Source organism: Carcharhinus amblyrhynchos, chromosome 1 (genome assembly GCF_965287045.1).
Source record: "Carcharhinus amblyrhynchos chromosome 1, sCarAmb.v2.hapA, whole genome shotgun sequence".
NCBI lineage: Eukaryota > Metazoa > Chordata > Chondrichthyes > Carcharhiniformes > Carcharhinidae > Carcharhinus > Carcharhinus amblyrhynchos.
In genome coordinates, this window is record NC_137324.1 from 9,082,376 (window position 1) to 9,101,681 (window position 19,306).

Sequence of the window (19,306 nt, forward strand, 5' to 3'; positions counted from 1 at the left end):
CTGCTGGTCTGTTACAGCACAGTGACTTTCCCGAATTCTCTCTGTACCTGGGCAGCAGCGGCAAGCGCCAGGGGCCTGGGTTCAATTCCTGGCTCGGGTCACTGCCTGTGTGGAGTTTGCACATTCTCCCTGTGTCTGGGTGGGTTTCCTCCGGGTGCTCTGGTTTCCTCCCACAGTCCAAAGATGTGCGGGTTAGGTTGATTGGCCGTGCTAAATTGACCCTTCATATCAGGGGGGGTTAACAGGGTATATACATGGGGTTATGGGGATAGGGCCTGTTTGGGATCGTTGTCAGTACAGACTCAATGGGCCAAATGGCCCCCTTCTACACATGAATGAGTTGAGATGAAGCGTCATTATAGCATAGCAGAGAACGTAGCAGAGAATTTACCTGCTCCTCTTCTGTATAGTGGCTAGAGGATGTTTTACACCAGCCCAAGAGAGACTAGGCCCCGGTTTAACATCTCACCCAGCAGTGCCTCGGGATTATCCCCGGATTTTGAACTCAAATCCCTGGTGCGTTGGGGTTCAAGCCTCGGGAAAGGCAGCATTGACCATGGAACCCAATCCCAGTGTGAGCAGCGCGGTGGCACAGTGGTTAGCGCTGCTGCCCCACAGTGCCAGGGACCCGGGTTCGATTCCCGGTTTGGGTCACTCTCTGAGTGGCGTTTGTACATTCTCCCCGTGTCTGCGTGGGTTTCCTCCCACGGTCTGTGGATATGTGGGTTAGGTTGGTCGGCCATGCTAAATGTCAGGGGGACTGGCAGGCTAAATTATATGGGGTTACGGGGGGGGGGGGCTGTTACCAGTGCAGACACAATGGGCTGAATGGCCTCCTTTTGCACTGTAAGGGTTTTATGATTCGATGAGTTGATGTCCTGAAAAGGAGGGGATGGTGCAAAGGGGCAGAAACCGATCCGGGAGCAGATTAAAATGAGCTTTTATTTATCTACACGTTTTAGGGAGCACGGTTATCTCCAAGGAGATCACGCCCGAATCGGTGGAGGAGGTTCAGGATGTCATCAAGCGACGGCCACTGATATGGGACAACCTCCACGCCAACGACTACGCCCAGAGGCGGGTTTTCCTCGGGCCTTATAAAGGCCGACCCTCTGAGCTGGTCTCTAAGCTGCACGGCATGCTGCTTAACCCCAACTGCGAGCTGGAGGCCAACTACATCCCCATCCACACCCTGGCCACGTGGTACAAGTGTGGCCTCGGGGGCAAAGGAACTGCCACGGAGGGTAAGCGGTGGGGCCCCTGTGTGACAGAGACTGTGAGGGGCGTGGAGCCCACTCTGTGGCCATGGCTCAGGCTGGGGGTGGGGGAGGGTAGAGGGGGGGTGGGTGGGGTGCTGGGGACGGAGTGAAGTTGGGGGGGGGGTAACGGGTGGGAGAGACGGTTTGAGGGGCCAGATGGCCTACTCCTGCTCCTAGTTCTGATCGAGCGGGCGGGTAAGTGGAGCTGCCTCCACTAAGAGATCAGCCATGATCTTATTGAATGGCGGAGCAGGCTCGGAGGCGGGGGGGGGGGAGGGGGGGGGGAGGAGGTGGGGTGTGGCGGGGGCAGATGGCCTACTCCGGCTCCCAGTTCTTATGTTTGGGGGGATGGGTTAGGGGTGAATTGGCGTTAGTGGAGGTTTGGGATAGAGTGAGGGTGGGGTCGGTTGGGGTGGGAGGTGTTGGGTGCGTATTGGAGGGGTGGGCGGTAGGTTCTGGCTGGAGAAGTAGGGGAGGCTTCGGGACAAGCCCAGATGGAACAGAACGAGCTGGGGAAACATCTCATTGCTTCTACCTGACTTTGACCTTCCCACTAAGTTTGTTCATCCTCACCCCACCCCCATTTCTCCACCCCCACTGTCACCCACCCACACCCCTGAGTCTGCCTTGCCCGTGTAAAATATTTGACTTCCTTCCCTGGGCACGGGCGTTGCTATACCTTTGGGGAAAGTGTCTTTGAAAACAAGTATTTTGACAACAGTGAATGAAGATCGAAGCCCATCAGAGAGCAATTCAGAGTTACCTCTGTTAAGACCAGAAAGCCATTCGGCCCATCAAACCTGTTCCCCCATTCAGTCATGGCTGATAATTTTCTCAACCTCATTGAACAAAGAACAAAGAAAATTACAGCACAGGAACAGGCCCTTCGGCCCTCCGAGCCTGCACCGACCGTGCTACACACCTGAACTAAAACCCCCTACCCTTCTGGGGACCATATCCCTTCATTCCCATCCTATTCACGTATTTGTCAAGACACCCCTTAAAAGTCACTATCGTATCTGCTTCCGCTACCTCCCCGACCGCAAGTTCCAGGCACTCACCACGCTCTACATAAAATAAATTGCCTTGTACATCTCCTTTAAACCTTGCCCCTCACACCTTAAACCTGTGCCCTCTAGTAATTGACTCTTCCACCCTGGGAAAAAGCTTCTGACTATCCGCTCTGCCTGTGCCTCTGATAATCTTGTAGACTTCTATCAGATCTCCCCTCAACCTCCATCGTTCCAGTGAGAACAAACCAAGTTTCTCCAACCTCTCCTCATAGCTGAAGCCTTCCATACCGGGCCACATCCTGGTAAATCTTTTCTGCACCCTCTCCAAAGCCTCCACATCCTTCTGGTAGTGTGGCGGCCAAAATTGAACACCATATTCGAAATGCATTCTCTCATCTTTCCCTCGTAACCTTTGATCCCCTTACCAATCAAGAACTTATCTATCTCTGTCTGAAACACACTCAATGACCTGGCCTCCACAGCCTTCTCTTGGCAATGAACTTTATTGATTCACCACCCTCTAGCATTTTGCTGGTCGCTAGGTGCTGGCAGAGTGAAGGCCCTGGCTTCAAAGGTGTTTCCTGGTTGCTGCAAATCTTCAGCTTGAAGGCCCTGGCTTCTAGGGTGTTTTCCTGGTCGCTAGGGGCTAGCAGATTGAAGGCCCTGGCTTCAAAGGCATTTTCCTGTGCGTGGGAGCCAGTGGACGGAAATCCCCAGCTCTGGGTCTGCTTCAAGAAGACAACCATCATCCCAGTACCAAAGAAAAGCCAGGCAACGTGTCTTAATGATTATCGTCCAGTGGTTCTGATACCCATCATTATGAACTGTTTATAAAAGTTTTATAATAAGTTTATTTATTTATTGGTCACAAATAAGGTTGACGTTACTGTGAAATTCCCCTCGTTGCCACATTCTGGTGCCTGTGCAAAGTGCTTTGAAAAGCTAGTCATGACACAAATCAATTCCAGTCTCCCAGATTGCCAGGATCCACGAAATTTCACCTACCACCACAACAGGTTCACAGCAGATGCCATCTCCCTGGCTCTGCACTCAATCCTGGAACCCCTGGATAACAAGGGCACCTATGTCAGACTCCTATTTATTGACTACAGCTCAGCCTTCAACACCATGATTCCCACGAAATTCATCTCCAATTAAAGCATCATGCCTTAATGACCATTGTCCGGTAGCTCTGGCATTCATCATTGTGAAGTGCTTCGAAAGGTTAGTCATGGCATGAATCAATTCTAGCCCCCCAGATTGCCTGGATCCACCTACAGTTCACCTACTGCCACAACAGGTCCAGAGCAGACGCCATCTCCCTGGCCCTGCACTCAACCCTGGAACACCAGGGGCCTGGGGCTCGACCCCTCCTTCTGTGACTGGATCCTAGACTTCCTAACCCATAGACCGCAATCAGTAAGGATAGGCAACAATCTATCCATGACCATCCTCAACACCGGTGCCCCACAAGGCTGTGTTCTCAGCCCCCTACTATACTCCTTATACACCTATGACTGTGCGGCCAAATTCCCCTCCAATTCGATCTTCAAGTTTGCTGATGACGCCACCGTAGTGGGTCGGATCTCAAACAGTAACGAGGCAAAGTACACGAATGACATTGAGAATCTGGTGAACTGGTGTGGCAACAATAATCTCTCCCTCAATGTCAACAAAATGAAGGAGATTGTCATGGACTTCAGGAAGTGTAATAGAGGGCATACTCCTGTCTACATCAGTGGGGATGAAGTGGAAATGGTTGAGAGCATCAGGTATTTAGGTGTCCACGTCACCAACAATCTGCCCTGGTCCCTCCATGCAGATACCCTCGTTAAGAAATCCTACCAACTCCTCTACTATCTCTGGAAACTAAGGAAGTTTGGTATGTCTGCTACAACTCTCACAAACCTCTGCAGATGCACCATAGAAAGCATTCTTTCTGGTTGTATCACAGTTTGGTATGGGCTCCTGCTCTGCCCAAGACCGCAAGAAACTACAAAGGGCCGTGAATGAAGCCCAATCCATCACACAAACCAGCCTCCCACCCACTGACTCTGTCTACACTTCCCACTGCCTCGGAAAAGCAGCCAGTATAATTAAGGACCCCACACAACCTGGACATTCTCTCTTCCACCTTGTTCTGTCAGGAAAAAGATGCAAAAGTCTGAGGTCACGTCCCAACCGACTCAAGAACAGCTTCTTCCCTGCTGCTGTCAGACTTTTGAATGGACCTACCTCAAAATAAGTTGATCTTTCTCTACACCCTAGCTACGACTGTAACACTATATTCTGCACTCTCTCCTTTCCTTCTCTTGAATGGTATGCTTTGTGTAGAATGCAAGAAATAATACTTTCAACTTTATATTACTACATGTGACAATAACAAATCAAATCAAAAAGAAATTCCTCCTTATCTCAGTTCTAAAGGTTGCCCCTTTACTCTGAGGCTCTTGGATCCTAGCCTCTCCTACTAATTGAAATATCTTCTTCATGTCCACTCTATCCAGGCCTTTCAGTATTCTGTAAGTTTCAATGAGATCCCCCCCTCATCCTTCTCAACTCCATCAAGTACAGACCCAGAGTTGTCAGACGCTCCTCATATGTCAAGCTTTTCATTTTTGGGATTATTCTTGTGAACCTCCTGTGGACCCCCTCCAAGGCCAGCACATTCTCCTGCTGGGAAAGTGGATCACACTGGGGTAGGATGATAGATTTCCTTCCCTAAAGGACATTTTCTTTATCCATTTAAAGTATTTGGACGTCGCTGGCTAGGCCAGCATTCATTGCCCATCACTAATTGTCCTTGGGAAGGTGGTGGTGAGCTGCCCCATCTGCCATGGTGGGATTCAAACCCGGGTCCCCAGAGTGTTACCCAGGGTCTTTGGCTTACTAGTGTAGCGACAATATCACTATGCCACTGCCTCCCTTTAAGTTCTGTGACGCACAAGGACTTCTGTAATTGGCGATTCTAAGAACATAAGAAATAGGAGCAGGAGTATGCCATCTAGCCCTTCGAGCCTGCCCCGCCATTCAATAAGATCATGGCTGATCTGAAGTGGATCAGTTCCACTTTCCTGCTTTCTCCCCATAATCGTTAATTCCCCTGTCTATCAGAAACCTATCTACCCGTGACTTAAATATATTCAATGATTCTGACAGAGACCCACTAAGCGTCAAATTATCCAGATGTAAACCAGCGTCCTGAAAACCTATTTCTCTGGAATTTGATTTAATGTCACAGGGCGGTACAGAAGATGAGGGAGTGGGGGAGGTTTCACGGTGGATGGACAGAGTGAGATGTTCTAACGGAGAGGTTTACTGTTAAATCATTCCAGGCGGTGAGGAGGGCCCTGACTCATGTAGGCCATACTGTCCCAGTGAAGCCTTAAACTTGGCACTGGCTGACTGGGTGAAGGAAGTGAACAGACCTCTGTCTCCAAGTGAGTGAGCTTGTGTGGGTAAGCGTTACGTTTGTGTGTGCTGTTTGTAGCTTCCCTCTCTGTAGAGAAGGAATATGGGGTAGAAATCATTCTTCAATTATGCAGAGTCCTGGTTAGACCACACCCGGGATACCGTGAGCAGCTCCGGGCATCACGGGCCGGAATTCTCCAACCTTGGCCGTGGCTGAGATTATCCAGTCCCGCCGCTGTGAACAGAGACTTGGCTGGAGCGCCAAACTCTCCTTTCTGGCTGGCAGTGGATTGTGTGAGACCGGGGAATTCTCAGAGGCAGTGCCATGTTGGCATCCTGGAATGACGCCCGGACTCCGAGGGATAAACTCCCAGGGATGATTATACACACACATGAGGATTCTCTTCCTTCCAGTTTGGAAGATTAAGCGTTCCGGGAATCGATGGCATGGATAGATAGGGGCTATTTCTGCTGGATGAGGAGGTTAGGACCAGGGGCATCGGGCGGGATTTTCCGAGATCCCGAAACTGGAAAATCCTGCCCGAGTCAACGCATCTTGGCACGGTCCATCCTCCGCCCACCACGATTCCTGTGGCGGGGGGGACAGGAAAATTCTGCCTCATAGTCTCAAAACCGAAGCTCGATCTTTCAGGAAACACTCCCTAATTCCAAAATGTTAGATAAATATTGAGGTTAGTAAAAGAGCAACAAGAAAAAAATAGTTAATTGGTGAATTACTGGGCAGGCTAACTATGACAATATTTGGCAGGATCATGGAATCCTACAGTGCAGAAGGAGGCCATTCAGCCCACTGAGTCTGCACCAATCACAATCCTATCCAGGCCCTATCCTCATAGCCTTAGGCATTTACCCGAGCTAGTCCCCCTGACACTATGGGGCAATTTAGCTTGGCCAATCCACCGAACCCGCACATCTTTGGATTGGGAGGAAACTGGAGCACATGGAGGGAACCCATGCAGACACAGGGAGAATGTGCAAACTCCACACAGATAGTGACACAAGCTGGGAATCGAACCCAGGTCCCTGGCACTGTAAGGCAGCAGTGCTAACCACCGTGCCACCCGGAGCTAGGGAATATAGACTGGAGGAGGCTGTTTGAGGGTAAATCCACATCCGATATGTGGGAACCTTTTAAAAGTCAGTTGTTAACAATTTAGGACAAGTATGTCCCTGTAAAAATGAAGGATTAAGATGGCAAGATTCGGGAATCCTGGATGGCAAGAGAGATTGTGAGCTTAGTGAAAAGGAGGCATACGTAAATTTCAGGAATTTGAAAACGGGAAAGGCTCTCGAGGAATACAAAGAGAGCAGGAAAGGCTTTAAACAGAGACTTAGGAGGGCAAAAAGAGGCAATGCAATGTTCTTTTTCCATTTTAATATTCATCCAAGGGGTCATGCAATGTCCTTGGCAGGCAGGATGAAGGAGAATCCCAAGGCTCTTTATGCGGATATACGGAGAAAGAAGGTAGCTAAGTAAAGGGTAGGTCCATTCAAGGACAGTGGAAGGAATTTGTGTGTGGAGCCAGATGAGGTGGGGGAGGTTCTTAACACATCAGTATTCACAAAGGAGAAGGATGTGATGGATGGTGAGTGTAGAAAGGAGGATGTTGACATTCTAGGACATGATGAGATAAAAAGGGAATTATTGGAGGTTTTGGAAAACATTAAGGTGGACAAGTCCCCAGGGCCAGATAGGATGTATCCCAGAATATTGAGAGAGGCTAGGGAAGAAATTGCTGAGGCCTTGGCCAAAATCTTTGTATCCTCTTTAGTCACAGATGAGGTACCAGAGGATTAGAGAGTAGCTAACATTGTTCCCCTATTTAAGAAGGGCAGAAGAGACAGTCTGGGAAATTACAAACTTGTGAGCCTGACATCAGTGGCAGGGAAATTATTGGAGAAGATTCTTAAGGACAGGATGTACTCACATCTGGAAGAGAACTGGCTTATTAATAATAGGCAGCTTGGTTTTGTGAAGGGGAGGTCATGTGTCACAAACTTGATAGAGTTCTTTGGGGAAGTGACAAGTTTGACCAGGGCAGGGCAGTGGATGTTGTTTACATGAACTTTAGTGAAGCCTTCAATAAGGTTCTTCATGGCAGGCAGACACAGAAGGTAAAGTCGTATGGGATCCGGGTGAGCTGATGAGATGGATACAAAACTGGCTTGGGCATAGAAAGCAGAGAGTAGCAGTGGAAGGGTACTTTTCTAACTGGAGGTCTGTGACAAGCGGTGTTCCACAAGGATCGGTGCTGGGGCCTCTGTTGTTTGTGAATATATATCAATGATTTGGAGGAAAATGTAGGTGATTTCAATGAGTAAATTTGCAGATGATACAAAAATTGGGAGAGTAGCGGATAGTGACAGAGGGATCTAGGAGTTCAGATCCACAGTTCCCTGAAGGTGGCAACTCAGGTGGGCAAGAAGGCAATTGGCATGTTGGCCTTCATCAGTCAAGGCATTGAGTGTAGGAATTGGAAAATCATGTTGCAACTGTGAAAGACTTTTGTTAGGCCGCATTTAGAGTATTGTCGTCACACTTCCGGAAGGGTGTTGATGCACTGGAAAGGGTGCAGAAGAGCTTTACCAGGATGTTGCCTGGTTCGGAGGATATGGACTATGAAGAAAAGTTGAATAAAATTGGATTGTTTTCATTGGAGTGTCGGAGGATGAGAGGGGACTTGATAGAGGTTTACAAGATTATGACAGGCTTGAATAGAGTGGATAGTCCGAGTCTTTTTTCCAGGGTCGAAGGGTCAATTACTCAGGGGCGTAGATCGAAAGTGAGAGGAGGAAAGTTTAAAAGAGATGTAAAGGGAAGGTTTTTCACACAGAGGGTGGTGAATGCCTGGAACGGGCTGCCGGAGGAGCTGGTGGAAGCAGATTCTATAACAACATTCAAGAGGCGTCCGGATAGATACAGGAATAGGCCCGGAATAGAGGGATATGGACCATGTAGAGGCAAGAAAATATTAAATTAGAGAGGCATCTGTGTCAGCACAGACTTGGTGGGCCGAAGGGCCTGTTCCTGTGGTGTTTTTGAGAAGAGCCAACTTAAGTGGGATGAGAAAGGATCTGTTCCAGGTAAATTTCAGTTAAAGGTGGGCGGGCAAAAATGGAATGCAACATGGGGTTATCTTCAAGGAGGAGGTGGATTGGATTCACCCAGGGGGATGGGGTAGGGGGTGTGGGGGTAAAGTAGAGCAAACAGAAACAAAGCTCCCTGGATGACAAGAGAGGTAAAGATGATGCGGAAAAGGGACGTGTGTGGTTGATGTTGGGTTGTTGCTAGATTGGGAACTAGGTTGAATATGGAATGTTCAGAGTATGGGTGGCACCGTGATTAGCACTGCTGCTTGACACCGCCAGGGACACAGGTTCGATTCCCGGCTTGGATCACTGTCTGTGTGGAGTCTGCATGTTCTGTGTGGGTTTTCCCCCATAGCCCAAAGATGTGCGGGTTAGATATGCTAAATTGACCCTAGTTTTAGGGGAGTGTGCAGGGTAAAGATGTGAGGTTATGGCAATTGGGCCTGAGTGGGATAATGGTCGGTGCAGACTCGATGGGCCGAATGGCTTCCTTCTGCACTGTAGAGATTCTCTGAGAGAGGATGTGAAAGAGGAAACGAAAGGCAGAGAGAGAGAGAGAGAGAGTGTGAGGAAAGACGGGCAGCAAAGATAAAAAGGAAGCCAAGGGGATTGATTTTTCAGTTTGAGGTTCAGGAACCTGGATTCCAGCGTGAAGGGTTAACTTTTTTGGAATTGGACTTTCCTGCAGGCAGGCAGCTGCTTAAGGATGAAACGGAGGGACAGCCCAGGAGCAAACTCTCCAACGTAGTCACCCAGAATGGGAACATTGAACCGAGGACTGAGAAGCTAGATATGAGAGCCACTGACTTACTGTCTCAACGCAGTCCACTGAAAGAGCTGGAACTGGAACTGGACAAGACAGGCGAGGGCAGCTGTGAGCTGACCCGCGAGGACTCGGAGACGAGCGCCGGCCATCGAGCAGTGACCGAGGAGGCAGAGAGCCGGAAGACCGGGCCTTCCGGGCCTGGCGGCTCCGAGAGAGACGGCACTGTGTCAGACCCCGAGAAACGGGCGGCGGAGAGAGTGGGAACCGGCGGCCTCGACCCCGCCAAGCCCTCCAGCGGGCCGCCTGCGGGCGGGAAGGGCTGCGGAGTGACGGAGCGGGACGGGGCCGAGGCGAGCCCAGAGCGGGACGGAGGCGAGGATCGCGTTTCTCCCGCCGGAAGGACGCTGCGCCTCACGGGCGCACTGACGCCGGCCGACTTGCGGTTGATGGTGGACCTGTTTCACCTGCCCTACGAGCACGGGGAGGAGACGGCCAGCCTTCTCCGCGAGTTTCACTGGCTGAAATCCAACAGTGACTTTGTGAGCGCAAACACCAAGGTGGAGTCGAAGAAGGTGAGTCAGGGGAAATGGAGGCTGGGGGAGGATGGAGGGTGGCAAAGTTGGGGGAGCAGAATTGGGGCAAGTGGAGAGGATCTTAAAGAGCAGAAGGGAGCTCTTTGGCCCATTTGAGGCAATCCGATGAGTCCCACTTCTCTTCCCAGCCCGACCATTTCTTTTTTCCATTTTAATATTCATCCAATTCCCTTTTCAGTATCAGGATGGAACTTGCTCCTTTCCAGGCAGGTAATACTCGTTGGTAGCATCTTGCTGCACATCGTTATCCCAGGTTGATAAGGTTGTTAAAGAAGGCGTACGGTGTGTTAGCTTTTATTGGTAGAGGGATTGAATTTCCGAGCCGTGAGGTCATGTTACAACTGTACAAAACTCTGGCGTGGCCGCGTATTTACAGAGATGATTTGGAGTTGGGGACCAAGTGTAATGTGTCAAAATTCACGGATGACACTAAGATCGTTGGAAAAGCAAAGTGTGCAGAGGATGCTGAAAGTCTGCAAAGGGATATAGATAGTCTAAGTGAGTGGGTGAGGGTCTGGCAGATGGAGTACAATGTTGGTAAATGTGAGGTCATCCATTTTGGTAGGAATAACAGCAAAATGGACTATTATTTAAATGGTAAAAAATTGCAGCATACTGCTGTGCAGAGGGATCTGGGTGTCCTTGTGTGGGAATCTCAAGGAGTTGGTTTGCAGGTGCAGCAGGTAATTAAGAAGCAAATGGAATTTTGTCCTTCATTGCTAGAGGAATGGAGTTTAAAAACAGCAAGGTTATGTTGCAGCTGTATAAGGTGCTGGTGAGGCCACAGCTGGAGTACTGTGTACAGTTTTGGTCTCCTTACTTGAGAAAGGATATACGGGCATTGGAGGGAGTGCAGACGAGATTCGCTAGGTTGATTGCAGAGTTGAGAGGGTTGGCTTATGAGGAGAGACTGAGTAGACTGGGGCTATACTGATTGGAGTTCAGAAGAATAAGGGGAGATCTTACAGAAACATAAAAGATTATGAAGGGAATAGATAAGATAGAAGCAGGGAAGTTGTTTCCACTGGCGGGTGAAACTAGAACTGGGGGACATAGCCTCAAAATAAGGGGAAACAGATTTAGGACTGAGTTGAGGAGGAACTTCTTCGCACAAAGGGTTTTGAATCTGTGGAATTCCCTGTCCAGGATACCTTATTGAATGTTTTTAAGGCACGGATAGATAAATTTTTGAACAGTAAAGAATTAAGGGTTATGGTGAGCAGGCGGGCAAGTGGAGCTGAGTCCATGAAAAGACTAGCCATGATCTTATTGAATGGTGGGGCAGGCGCGAGGGGCCAGATGGCCTACTCCTGCTCCTAGTTTTTATGTTCTTATGTTTCTAACCATTTCTGGCAGCTACCCTCTCATTTCCTTTGACTCTAACATCGTTCTGCTAGTTAAGGACCCATTGATGAACACACAATGAGGAAATCATGCTTCTGGCTCAGCCGCATTGGTGCTTAGTATCATAGAATCCTACAGTGCAGATGGAGGCCATTCGACCCATCAAGTCTGCACTGACCACAATCCCACCCAGGCCCTATCCCTATAACCCCATGCGTTTACCCTGCTAGTCCCCCTTACGCAAAAGGGCAATTTAGCCTGGCCAACCCACCTAACCCGCATTTCTTTCGGAATGTGGGAGAAAACTGGAGCACGTGGAGGAAATCCACACAGACATGGGGAGAACATGCAAGCTCCACACACACACACACACACAGTCACCTGAGGCTGGAATTGTACCTGGACCCCCGGTGCCGTGAGGCAGCAGTGCTAACCACTGCGCCACCGTGTCAGATTGAGCCCAAGGTGAGATGCAATGCCTTATCTTGTCAGCTTGGATCTTGTTTGTCTCTCTTGTGGGCACCATGAATTGGATTCAATTGGAATCTGAATTTGGTTTTTGGAGCAATCAAAGCAATGGATTTGGGTTTGCCCAGTCCAATCTGAGCACTGGCTTTAAGGACAAAGTAAAAAAACTAAAAAAAAAAGTGAGGGGGAGTGAAGTTGATAAAAGGGAAATTGGTGGAGGGAGGAATGTGGTCTGTAAGGGGTGTGCGAGTCTCTCTGGAGTCTCACTGAGCTTCGGAACCGTATTCTCAATGTAACAGGAATGAGTGACAAGGCTAATTTTACTGAATACTGATGATGATAATTTAAATAATAATAATGTAACAATTACAATGGATGATATAAAAAAAGATGTAAAAAGAAAGAAACTTTATTGAAAGGAGAAACATTAAAAAAAGACAACTCTATTTACGTACTATACATGCTTGAAGTATGCTATATTAGATGTATGCTATATTACGGATGTGTGCTATGTTAAGAACATAAGAACATAAGAAATAGGAGCAGGAGTAGGCCATCTAGCCCTTCGAGCCTGCCCCGCCATTCAATAAGATCATGGCTGATCTGTCGTGGCTCAGTTCCACTTTCCCGCCCTCTCCCCATAACCCTTAATCCCCTCTCTTATCAAGAACCCATCAACCCGCTTCTTAAAAATATTTAGCGAGGCAGCCTCCACCACTTCAACGGGCAGAGAATTCCAGAGATTCACCACCCTTTGAGTGAAGAAGTTCCTCCTCAACTCCGTTCTAAACCGCCTCCCCGTTATCTTGAGGCTGTGCCCCCTAGTCCTACTGTCTTTTTTGAGCGGGAAGAGTCTCTCCACCTCTATCCTATCCATCCCATTCATCATCTTATACGTCTCAATGAGATCTCCCCTCATTCTTCTAAACTCTAACGAGTACAAGCCTAGTTTATTCAGCCTCTCCTCATAGCTCAATCCCCTCAACTCCGGTATCAGCCTAGTAAACCTCCTCTGCACTCCCTCCAGGGCCAAAATATCCCTGCGCAGGTGCGGCGCCCAAAACTGCACACAGTACTCCAGCTGCGGCCTCACCAATGCCCTATACAGCTGCAGCAAGACCTCCCTACTTTTATATTCAATCCCCCTCGCTATGAAGGCCAGCATCCCATTCGCCTTCCTGACCACCTGCTGCACCTGCAAGCTGGGTTTTTGTGACTCATGCACAAGGACCCCGAGGTCCCTCTGCACCGTCGCCTGCTGCAGTTTTTCGCCACGTAAGTAATAGTCCTTCCTACCATTCTTCCTACCAAAGTGGACCACCTCACACTTGCCAACATTAAATTCCATTTGCCATTTCCTGGCCCATTCGCCCAGCCTATCTAGATCCTTCTGCAGACTCTCCACACCCTCCGCACAATTTGCCGTTCCACCAATCTTGGTGTCATCAGCAAATTTCGACACCCTGCACTCGGTTCCCTCCTCCAGATCATCTATATAAATGGTAAATAGCCCCAAATTGGTCTGTTCCAGACAGCTCCCCAAAATGGATAATGTCAAATTAGCCTGTTCCACACCAAGAGCCTAATTTAGTAAGATCTCCTGGAGTCTATTCACGTCGGGAAGCCAGCTGCAGTCTGTTAGAAGGAGCTATTGTGCATGCACCGTGACCCCCCAAGTGCAGTGTGTACAAGAGTACAGTGTAGTGGGAGATTATCATTTCCTCTCTCAACCTCTGGACATCAGACCTCATCCTCCCCAGTCACCACCGCCCCCTGATTGTCGCTCTCCCCGATTGCCACTCATGATCCCCCCCACCCCCCAAGCCCAGCCTATTACCACCACCCTGCAATTCCTGCCCTCCCCCGCAAGCCTGGGCCATACATCACCAAGTCTCCAAATAACCTTACAACGGGTGGGCACTGCAGTCAGTCACGCTGTTCCTGACCCTTCCTCCGCTAACCCCCCCCAGTTAACTATTCCACCCAGGCTGCAGCACTGAAACCTGGAAGCTGCAGGGTCCCTTTCAGACCATTTACTGGCTCCATCCCAGCCTTTTTGAGGCCTTCTCAAAACTAGCACCTGTTAAACCCAAGCCTTTCCTTATCAATCCTTCTCAGAGGCAACATAAATCTCTGCAGACTTCACAGGGTAAGGTGTTGGCGCATCTTTTGTTGGCGTTTTCCCAATTGCCATCAATCAGATGGTATGTCCATCAGTCTAACTCCATCTCTTGGTACCCCCACCGTAGGTAACCTGTGAGGTCATTCATTGTCCTGGCTTTTCAAAAATTCATTAGTGGCACATGGGTGTCACTGGCTGGCCACCATTTATTGCCCATTCCTCGTTGCCTTTGGAGGGCAGTCGAGAGTCAACCACATTGCTGTGGCTCTGGAGTCACATGTAGGCCAGACCAGGTAAGGACGGCAGATTTCCTTCCCTAAAGGGCATTAATGAACCGGTTGGGTTTTTCCGACAATTAGCAAAGATTTCATGGTCATCAGTAGATTCTTAATTCCAGATAGTTTTTATTGAATTCAAATTCTGCCATCTGCCCTGGTGGGATTCGAAACCAGATCTCCAGAGCGTCAGCTAAATTTCTGGATTAATAATCCAACGATAACACCACTAGGCCATCGCCTCCCCTGTTGACCACTACTTCTCTGGCCATTCAGTATCCTGGCTTGTGATGCAAGGGTCATGGAAGGCAGTAAAAAAGAACTTCTGAATGATTAAAAAAGAACTATTTTAAGGTCTAGTTTAAAAAGGGGAATCAGAGGCATAGCCCAAACACCAGGCAGCAAATATGGAAAACAAAGTCTTTGGAAATTACATCACCTCAATATTATTGATGAATTAATCAGAGCACAATCATATCTGCTTCAGATCAATTTCGATAGAGTAACAGCTAACACAGAATAACTTTATTCAATGTAGGAGCAAAATCAAGAGGAAAGCAGAAATAAAACGCAAAATTCCAAAAATTAACAGCTGTCGTTCTCAGACCTACAAGTTGATGAGGCATTAATTAGTGGGAGAAGTTTAAATTTTATTTATGTCACAAGTAGGCTGACACCAACATTGCAATGAAGTTACTGTGAAAATCCCCTAGTTACCATACTCTGGCACCTGATTGGGTATACTGAGGGAGAATTTAGCATGGTTAGTGCACCTAACCAGCACGTCTGAGAGGAGCATCCAGAGGGAACTCGTGCAAACAACATGCAGATTCCGCACAGAGACCCGAGCCGGGAATTGAACCCAGATCCTTGCGCTGAGACGCAGCAGTGCGAACCACTCTACCACCTTGCTGTCGATGGGTTACTGATTTAAGGAGAGGCTGAGAGAGTGACATTGAGAGGTTGATGATTAGGGGGAGAGTGTGGGGTTAGTCAGGTTGGTATAAGGGGATAGTGGGAGTGGGGAGTGAGGTTGGTGTATTTTTGAGTAACAGGAGAGTCGGGGTAGTGAGGTTGGTATAAGGGGATAGTGGGAGTGAGGCTGGTGTATTTTTGAGTAACAGGAGAGTCGGGGTAGTGAGGTTGGTATAAGGGGATAGTGGGAGTGAGGTTGGTGTATTTTTGAGTAACGGGAGAATTGGGAGTAGTGAGGTTGGTATAAGGGGATAGTGGGAGTGAGGTTGGTGTATTTTTGAGCAATGGGAGAATTGGGAGTAGTGAGGTTGGTATAAGGGGATAGTGGGAGTGAGGTTGGTGTATTTTTGAGTAACGGGAGAATTGGGAGTAGTGAGGTTGGTATAAGGGGATAGTGGGAGTGAGGTTGGTGTATTTTTGAGTAACGGGAGAATTGGGAGTAGTGAGGTTGGTATAAGGGGATAGTGGGAGTGAGGTTGGTGTATTTTTGAGTAACGGGAGAATTGGGAGTAGTGAGGTTGGTATAAGGGGATAGTGGGAGTGAGGTTGGTGTATTTTTGAGTAACGGGAGAATTGGGAGTAGTGAGGTTGGTATAAGGGGATAGTGGGAGTGAGGTTGGTGTATTTTTGAGTAACAGGAGAGTCGGGGTAGTGAGGTTGGTGGATTTTGAGTGAGGGGAAAGTCACAGTGGAAGGAGGAAGGGGTGGAACTGAAAAGGATTTAGGGAAAAGGCATTGGGAGGATGGTACTGGGGGGTGCAGTGAGCTAGTCATGGTGAATATTGTTCCTTTGACCTGGTCTCCGTCTTGTTCTATCTTACTTCCACAGGCCGAGGAGTGGAGAGCGCGATCATGTGCCTTCCAGCTCAGCTGTGATAGGATCGTCCAGCTGTACCGACAGTTCATAAGCAGCTCCAACAGAGCAATAGTCTACGACCTTTACCCTTATCTCTGGGACATCAGGAACACTCTGCTGGTTGCCAAGGCATTTGTGATGTGGCTGGGTGAGTGAGAGGCTCCACTTACACCATCCTTGGTGAAGATTAAACTCTGGGCAGAGGCAGAGCTCCCGATTTGATTGTGAGCCTGAGGGAGTCACCTTTCATACTTAACAGGGGAAGAACATAAAACATGGGGGCAGCAGGAGGCCATTCAGTCCTTTAAGCCTGATGCCCCATTCACCATGATCAAGGCTGTTTATCCAACTCAATAGCCTGATCCCACCCATGACCTTTGATCCCTTTCACCCCAGGAACCTGGATCAAACTTCTTCTTGAAAACATACAATGTTTTAGCCTCAGCTGTGGCAGTGAATTCCACAGCTTGGCCACTCTCTGGGTGAAGAAATTTCTCCTCACCTCCATCCTAAAAGGTTGATCCTTAGATTATGACCCCTGGTTCTGGATTCCCCCGTCATCAGTGGGCTGTTTCTTTCTTGTATCTACCCTGTCTAATCCTGTTAGAGTTTTAACATTTCTATGAGATCCGCCCCCCACCCCGCCGCGCCGCACCCCCCCCCCACCCACCCCCCCCCCACCCCCCCAAATTCTTCTGCACTCCAGCGAAAGCAACCCTAACCGTCTCAACTTCTCCTCATAATGTCAGTCCTGCCAAGCCAGGAATCAGCCTGGTAATCCTTCTCTGTACTAAGAATATTCTTCCTCGGATAAGGAGACCAAATCTGCGCACAATATCCCAGATGTGGCCTCACCAAGGTCCTGTATAATCCCTGTTCCAGTACTCGAAACCTCTCGCAATGAAGGCCCACATACCATTCACCTTCTTCATCACCTGTTGCCCCTGCACACTTACCTTAAGCGTACAAGGATCCACAGCAATCTGGTTGACTCTTAACTGCCCTCTGAGGTGGCCAAGCAAGTCAGTCAGTCAACCAGGAATTAGGGACGGGCAACAACGGCCAGACTCCATGACAGGATGGGGAAAAAAAAGTCAACAGGCCAAATGGCCTCTTTCTGTGGGATATGAGGCTAACAAGAAAAGACAGGGTAGATAAAGATAAACTGTTGCCACTGGTTGGAGATTCTAGGACTAGGGGACATTGTCTAAAAATTAGGGCCAGACTGTTCAGGAGAGATAAGAACAAAGAACAGCACAGGAAACAGGCCCTTCGGCCCAATAAGGCCGCGCCGCCATTTTAACATTCAGTGAGCGCCTCATTCCAATCCTTCTTCTACCCATGACTTTTGCCTACGCCTCTTGGACTCCACAATAAAGGGGTGCAAATTTAGAGAATTATATGTGTGCCAGATTGAGGGAGGTCTAATTTAAGGACAATTTGTTAGCACCAGATGTTAGGAAGCACTTCCACACACAAAGAGCGGTAGAGGTTTGAAACTCTCTTCCACAAACAGCAGTTGATGCGAGATTAGTTGCTGATTTTAAATCTGAGGGAGATTAATTTTGTTAAATAAAGGTATTATGGGATATGGGCCAAAGGCAGGTTTCTGGAGATAGGCCACAGATCAGCCACGATCTTAGCGAACAAAGAACAAAGAAAAGTACAACGCAGGAACAGGCCCTTCAGCCCTCCAAATCCGTGCCGATGCTCTAACTAAACTAAAAAACACCATCTTCTGCCCTTACTCAGTCCGTATCCCTCTATTCCTTCCCTGTTCATGTACCCATCCAGATGCCTCTTAAATGTTGCTAATGTACCTGCTTCCACCACCTCGTCCGGCAATGCGTTCCACACACCCACCACTCTCTGTGTGAAACACTTTCCCCAACATCTTCCTTAAACTTGCCCCTTCTCGCTTTGAACGTGTGCCCCTGTGTAATTGACATTTCCACGCTGGGGAAAAAGCCTCTGACTATCCACCCTGTCTGTGCCCCTCATAATTTTGTAGGCCTCTTGTCATGTCTCCCCTCCAGTGAAAACAATCCTAGTTTATTCCACCTCTCCTCTTAGTCAACACTCTCTAGACCAGGCAACATCCTGGTGAACTTTCTTTGCACTCTCTCCAAAGCTTCCATCTTCTGATAGTGAGGTGACCAGAACTGCACGCAATAGTCCAAATGCAGCCAAGCCAAGGTTTTGGAGAGAATCATAGAATCCTACAGTGCAGAAGGAGACCATTCAGCCCACTGAACCTGCACCAACCACAATCCCGCCCAGGCCCTACCCTCACAACCCCATGCATTTATCCTAGCTGGTCCCTCTGACACTAAGGGGCAATTTAGCATGGCCAATCTACCTAACCCACTTATCTTTGGACTTTGGGAGGAAACCCGAGTATGTGGAGGAAACCCACACAGACACAGGGAGAATGTGCAAACTCCACAATGACCCAAGCCGGGAATTGAACCTGGGTCCCTGGTGCTGTGAGGCAGCAGTGCTAACCACTGTGCCACCATGCCGCCCATAATATCCCTTCTTTCACTGCCTCCTCTGGCAACAAAATGATTTGCCAACTCTTACGCTCAACGCCCCGGCATTGTGGAACTAGCTTGAGGGGGTGAATGGCCTGCTCTCGTTCCTGTGTTTTAAGTATTTTAAATAATACTTGTGAAGATTGACAGCACTGCAGTGCTGAAGGTAGCCCTGGTGTTAATTCATTCTGAAGCCAGTTGACCAATCGGAAACCTGAATCTAGCCTTCTGCTTAATAGTAGATTTATTGACATTATGAAAGCCTGTCTCCACCTTAATCAACACCCATGAGTCTCCCAAATGGGCTAAAGATATTGAAGCAATCAAGAACGTTAATGATACAATGAACACTCTTTGGTTGCACTTATCAAACTACAGGCGTTATTTTACTCAATTCTATTCATGGGAAACATTCCTTTGTTGGCTTTACAATCATTGTGGGAAATATTACGCTGCTCGTTCTGCATGTCTTTACTAAGCTCTGGTTAATCATTCACTCTGTTCTTTCTAGATGGTCGAATCGAGAGAGATACTTACTCATTCAATTCTTGGATGAACTGCTTTCAGTGTGAGTATCGG

General features: G+C 48.5%; 1 protein-coding gene across 3 annotated transcripts in view; it reads left to right on the forward strand.

Moving 5' to 3' along the window:
- LOC145345268 (protein O-GlcNAcase) overlaps positions 1 to 19,306 on the forward strand; it is a 69,600-nt gene that overhangs the window by 31,801 nt on the left and 18,493 nt on the right. For all 3 annotated transcript variants that reach the window (XM_080193114.1, XM_080193250.1, XM_080193186.1), the window contains 5 exons: positions 963 to 1,244; positions 5,608 to 5,712; positions 9,483 to 10,132; positions 16,167 to 16,341; positions 19,239 to 19,295. In XM_080193114.1, the coding sequence (XP_080049240.1) occupies positions 963 to 1,244; positions 5,608 to 5,712; positions 9,483 to 10,132; positions 16,167 to 16,341; positions 19,239 to 19,295 (1,269 nt within the window). The remainder of the gene's footprint in view (positions 1 to 962; positions 1,245 to 5,607; positions 5,713 to 9,482; positions 10,133 to 16,166; positions 16,342 to 19,238; positions 19,296 to 19,306) is intronic.